Source organism: Sorex fumeus, unplaced genomic scaffold (assembly GCF_029834395.1).
Source record: "Sorex fumeus unplaced genomic scaffold, SorFum_2.1 ptg000044l, whole genome shotgun sequence".
In the NCBI taxonomy this organism is placed as follows: Eukaryota; Metazoa; Chordata; class Mammalia; order Eulipotyphla; family Soricidae; genus Sorex; species Sorex fumeus.
This window is the reverse complement of record NW_026606101.1, coordinates 72,207,333-72,213,095: the sequence shown is the minus strand read 5'-3', so window position 1 is coordinate 72,213,095 and position 5,763 is coordinate 72,207,333. Positions and strand designations below refer to the sequence as shown.

General features: G+C 59.8%; 1 protein-coding gene across 1 annotated transcript; it reads right to left on the bottom strand.

Moving 5' to 3' along the window:
- Positions 1–336: 336 nt before the first annotated feature.
- On the bottom strand, positions 337–4,994 carry COMMD2 (COMM domain containing 2). Its single transcript, XM_056121886.1, has 5 exons — positions 4,891–4,994; positions 4,705–4,782; positions 3,648–3,730; positions 3,339–3,512; positions 337–957 (listed from the first exon to the last, which is right to left on the bottom strand). The coding sequence occupies exons 1-5, from the start codon at positions 4,955–4,957 to the stop codon at positions 760–762; spliced, it is 600 nt and encodes a 199-aa protein (XP_055977861.1). The 5' UTR covers positions 4,958–4,994; the 3' UTR covers positions 337–759.
- Positions 4,995–5,763: the final 769 nt, after the last annotated feature.

Here is a 5,763-nt window from a genome sequence, read left to right as displayed (position 1 = left end):
ACTGCACAACCCGCCGAGAAGCCCCGTTTCCCAAAGTGCCCTTCATGAGGCATCTGCTCCCCGATGCCCTGTTTTAGCTCGTTAAGGAAATAAAAAGACTTTTCTGTAGTTCTCCCCTGGGCGAGTCCAGTCACTGAGACTGTGGCCACCAAGCCCGATGGGGTTGCGGCTGTGCTCACACCTTCTGAGGGGCTCAGGTCAGGCCTTGGTGCTAGGGACAGCACTTGGCACATGGTGACACGGGGTGGGGGTGGGGCACACATGACTCCTGCCAGGTGGGTGCTCGGGCTGGGGGTGGAGGGTGCTCAGAGCAAAGGCCGGAACCACTGAACGCCATAGCGATCGCACTGCGGATTTTATTATCAAGTTTTGTCTAGGAATAAGGAAGAAAAGATACAAGTTAAGAAGGAAGGAAGTATAAAAGAGGTCAAACCCAGAATCATTCACACATCCAGAAGACAGAAGTAGTTAATGTGCTATTTACACGTCTGAAAAACAAAAAGCATCTGATTGTATCAAAATTCCAGGGTGGAGGACCGGGAAGGACAATGTCTGGCGCTGGGGGGTCACACACGGGGGTCACACATGGGCCCTCTGGGGGAATCTCTGTGGTCACCCCAGGGATTGGGCAGAGGGCCGGAAAGGACAATGGCTGGCGCTGGGGGGGAGGGGTCAGACACAGGCCCTCTGGGGGTCTCTGTGGCCACCCCAAGGATCGGACAAAGGCAGGCGCGGCCCTCGGGGTCTCGGAGACCTCGGCTACTTGATGCCGCGCAGCGCCCGGAGGCAGTGGCGGCCGCGCATCTCCTGCAGGGCCTGCTCCAGCTGCCGCAGGACGTGGAGCAGCATGGCGGGGTCCGTCTGCAGGACGTGGGCGCTGCGCTCGCCATCCCGGGTCAGGTGCAGCTTCAGGGTCACCGACGGGCGGATCTGCCGCCTCAGGCACCGGCTGGCCAGCTGGACAGTAGACGGGACGAGAGTAGGACAGATTCACGAGTCGGGAGGCACGCGGCTGCCCCGTCTCGCCCTCAGGACAACCCGAGTTTCAGCCCGGCAGACTTCCAAGTGGAGGATACGGAAGTCTCCGGAGAGGAAGGAACGAGGAAGGAACGCCAGACGCGCCAGGCCTGGAGGGGCGGGTGCAGGAGAGACCCCAGCACCAGGGCCGGAAGGAACTGGACAACGCTGGGGAAACTCAAAGAGTTTCCCGAAGAGGGAAAAAGAAAAATTTGTACCACTCAATCCCAGCCTCCAGGACACAAACTGGTCAAAAAGAAACTGCCCCGTTTCCTGATCGCGCAGGCGCCCGGGCGCTGCTCCACAGCTGAGAACCCCCCACCCGCCAGCTGTGCCACTGCTGAAAGGACCCAGGTCGCTCTGCACGCGGGACCCCCACCGGGCACACCCCCAGAGCACTGCTGGGCTCACCCCACTCATTTTTTGGTTTAATGCTTCAGGAAATTCGACTAATGGAAATGAGTCACGTATCTGGGCAGCTGAAACGAACCCTTATTTCACGGCCTGAAAGGGCCCTTCAACAGTGACTCTTCTGCAGCAACTCCGCTATTAGCCACCCAGTCTCATTTTACTAGCGATGTCTGTGGTCTGTCTGTCGGTCTCTAATCTTCCCGCCTCTCTCCCTCAAGGGACTCAGACCTGCAAGGCCAAGTCCCTGGCCCCTCAATTTTGACTGCAGAAAAAACAAAAGCTTCTCTTTCTTAAAAATCTCCTCCTATTGTTCTCTCTCTCTTATTGGGTGTTGTGATTTGCAAAAGAGGCAATGGGTGACAATCATGTTTGGTCTATAGTCTACTTTCAGCATGCTTCTCCCATCCTGGGAGGATCCTCCCAACACCCTTTATTTGGTGCTCCCTTCTCCATCTGAGCTGCTCTTTCCCCTAGAATGCCCGGCTGGCCTCTAAGCTATGGAGTAATCCTCCTGGTGCTGATCTCAGCTATTCTTGGGTATTAATCTCCTATTTTGTTACTTTATATCCCCCAGATAAATGCAATCTTTCTATGTCTATCCCTCTCTTTCTGACTCCTTTCGCTTAGCATGATACTTTCCATGTTGTACCACTTGTATGTAAGTTTCATGACTTTGTCTTTTCTAACAGCTACATAGTACTCCATTGTGTAGATGTACCAAAGTTTCTTTAACCAGTCATCTGTTCTCGGGCAAGACTACAACTGTACCTCATGATGTCTTACTAATAAAAAAAAAAAAAACTCCTCCTAACACTAGAACTCAGAGTACATCAGTGACGTCCTGCAGGGAGTGGGCGTGGCAGGAGCCGCAGGCTGGCAGTGCTGGCAGAGCCCCGGGGGTGGTCCCCTGAGCCCTGGAGGGAAGCCCCAAGCAACGACAGGTGTAGCCTGGAACGCAAGGAGGAAAACGGAAGGGGCCTTCCTCTGCCCACTGTACCCCGAAGTTAGACAATCCCCGCGCCAGAGAGAAGGTCTCTGAGAGGTGAGCAGCCGCCCCCCCCCCCCCCGCCTCCCCCCTACTGTGTGGGCAGCTCAGCGTCTGCCGGACGCCCTGTCCCCAAAGGCGGAGTGCAGGAGGAGGCTGGCGACAGTGGGGCTGTCACATACCCCAGAAGCAGAGCCTGGCCCCCCGCCCCAACCTCACTTCCAGTTCTTTTCTCCCCTCCCCCACCTGGGAATCTCAGTTCTGTAGCCCAGGGCATGAGAAAGAGCCCACCTCGTCTGAGCCTCCCCAATTAAACTGATCTGGACATGCTACAAATGAAAGAAACAGAACCGCGGGCGAAGCAGCGAAGCCTCTAAGGGCCCAAGCGACAGCACAGCCACAGCGTGCAGGCGCCTGACTAGGCCATGACTGTGACACCAGAGCTGGGTGACTGGGGAGGGGTGTGCTAAGCAGGGGGCCTGACCGCAGAGTGTCCCAGCTGCCGAGGTTTTGCTGGGGGAGGGACTCTTGGGGGGGGGGTCAGCGCCCCAAACTGCCACGGGCCCCCGTGAGGCTGGGGGAGGGGCGGCGCCACTCATGCTGGGATGAAACCGAGACCTGACCCCCGCGGCCATCTCCCTGCCCCTCCGAGCCCAGTTTTCTGGTCCTTCTGAGCAGTGCTCAGGGCACGCACTGTGCCAAGGGGTCATTCCCGGGGGAACCGTATGAGGTGCCAGAACGAACCCGGTGGGCCAAAGGTGGGCAGTGCCGGCCTGCTAACCCCCCCGCACCCCCAACCCAGGTTGTCTGTGGGTGTCTCTGGGTCACATGTGGCGGTGATCAGGGCCAGCCCTGGCAGGCTCAGGGGACCATGGTAACGCCACACGCCCCGGGCCCCCTGCTTTCCCGCTCAAACCCCCGGTACCTGCACATCCAGCCGCCACTCCAGGCTGTGGTAAGTGGTGAGGGCAGGGGCCAGCTCACTCAGGATGGCCCTGATCTCCTTCCTGTTGTCCAGGTAAAGCTGCAGCAACAGTGTGTTCAGTTCCTCGGGGAATCCCAGCACAAAAATGGAGTCTTGGAAGTCCAGCTCAGAAATCTAAAAGCGAGTCGAGGTTAAGGGAACGTGAACATTTGTCTCTGCGGCACGAGGACAGCTGACATAAGCGAGGGAACAGGCTCTGGGCGGAGTCCTCATGAGGGCACTGCTCCCCGCCGGTGACGGCGGCCTCACCATGAGCTTGGAGCTCTCCGCCAGCAGGTAGGTCAGCCCCTCCACCCCGTGCTGCACCGTGTTGCTGCTCACGCCGAGTTTTCCTGAAAAAACGAGCAAAGGAACGGCTGAGACATTTTCCTTCTAGAAACTACTGGGCTGGGGCTGTAGCACAGTACCAAGTCTCACACCGTTACTGGGCCCGCTCGAGCAAAATCGACGAACAATGGGAGGACAGTGACAGCACCCTATGGGTGACCCCTGAGCGCAGAGCCACGAGGAAGTCCAGCACTAGGTGTGGTCCCCAAAACAAACAAAGAGAGTAGGTACAGGGGGTCAGAGACAGTGTAGCAGGGAAGGCGCCGGCCTCGCACACGGCTTACCTCAGTCCCCAGCTTACTCATGGTGCAAGTGGGGGACCAGATGGGGTGCCAGGGGTCAGATCGGGCAGATGCAAGGCAGGGCAGCCCCAACCCGCTGAACATCACTCAGGCCCCGACTCCAGCTCTTTCCCCGTCCAAGGCCTAGCCACCACCTCGCCTTTGTGTGCTGGGCCTCCCAGGCCCTGCTAGCAGCTACTCCTGCTGACCCTGCGGGGTGCTGGGGGACGGTGCTACAGAGTCCAGAGCTGAATGCAAAGGCAGGCCGGGCGCTGGCCTCGCACAAGGCCCAGCACCCGTGCGGTCCCCTGAGCAATGCCAGGAGTGATGCTGTGCACAGCGCCGGGAGCAAGCCCCGAGCATCACCAAGGACGCCCATCGCCAACTCCCCCAAATACAAGCAAATAAAGTGCGGGCGCGGGGGGCGGGGGGGGGGCGCGCGCAGTCTTTCGCAGGCGCATTCGGGCTCCGACCCCTGCAGCGCACGGCGCCCCCACCCCCAAAGAAACCCCAGGAGGGGCGTGTCCGGCGTCCGGGCGGGAGGGGGCAGCGGCGGCAACTGCGTGCGGAGCCCCGACCCCCGCCCGCTCCCCCGGGCCTCGACACCTCAGAGCGGCCCGGCGACCGGGGTCCCGGGGGCCGGGGGCCGGGGGCGCAGGGGGGCCCCGCAGCGTCCGGCGCCCGCCCGCCCCGCTTACTGGCCGCGCCTTCGTAGACCTTGGGGTTCGAGCCCCGCCTCAGGAACTCCACGGCGATGCGCCCGAACTCCGCCACCACTGCAAGGGGAGGGCGCGCGTGAGCCCGGCCCGCGCCCCCCGACCCGGCCCCCCGCCCCCCGCCCCGCTGACCCGCCCCGCGCCCTGCCCCGCGCCCCGCGCCCTGACCCGCGCTGTCCACTTGCGGCAGGAAGGCCAGGTGCTCCCTGTGCTCCTCCGACAGGTCCAGCAGCATCTTGGCGGCGCGGCGCGGCCCGGCCCTCCCCGCCGCTTCCGGGACGCGCCTTGGCCCCGCCCCGCCGCTTCCGGGACGCGCCTTGGCCCCGCCCCGCCGCTTCCGGGACGCGCGTCCTCAGCGAAAAGGCTCCGGCGTGTCCTCGGGCTCCCGGCTTTGAAGTTCCGGCCTCTGGGTGCCCCGCACTCTGGCGCCCCCTCCTGGGCCAGGCTGAGGCCAGAAGGCTTTCCCGCTCCCGGGGGCCTGGGTTCCTGCCAGGGGAGAGGATTTTTTTTTTCCAATTATTATTTTTTACATGGAATTTGAGGTCTTCAGAAGTTTTTGGTTTTTGTTTTTTTGGCTTTTTGTGTCACACCCGGCGATGCACAGGGGTTACTCCTGGCTCTGCACTCAGGAATTACTCCTGGCGGTGCTCAGGGGACCATATGGGATGCTGGGAAGCGAACCCAGATCAGCGTGTGCATGGCAATCGCCCTACCCACTGTGCTATCGCTCCAGCCCCCAGAAGTCTTATAAACAAATTTATATCTATTTTTTAAATTTAATATTATTTTATAAGATTGTTCATAATAATTTATTACATTCAATATTCCAATACCAATCGCACCACCATTGCATCGTCCCACCATCATTTCCAATTTTCCCAACAACCACCCAAGCCTGTCTCAATAGCAGGCCCTAAAGAATTTATTATGTATTGCTTGTTAAGAATCACTTGATCACTTGACATCCCGTTACTCATCGATTTGCTTGAGCGGGCGCCAGTAACGTCTCCATTCGTCCCTGTCGCGTGCTAGCGTAGCCCA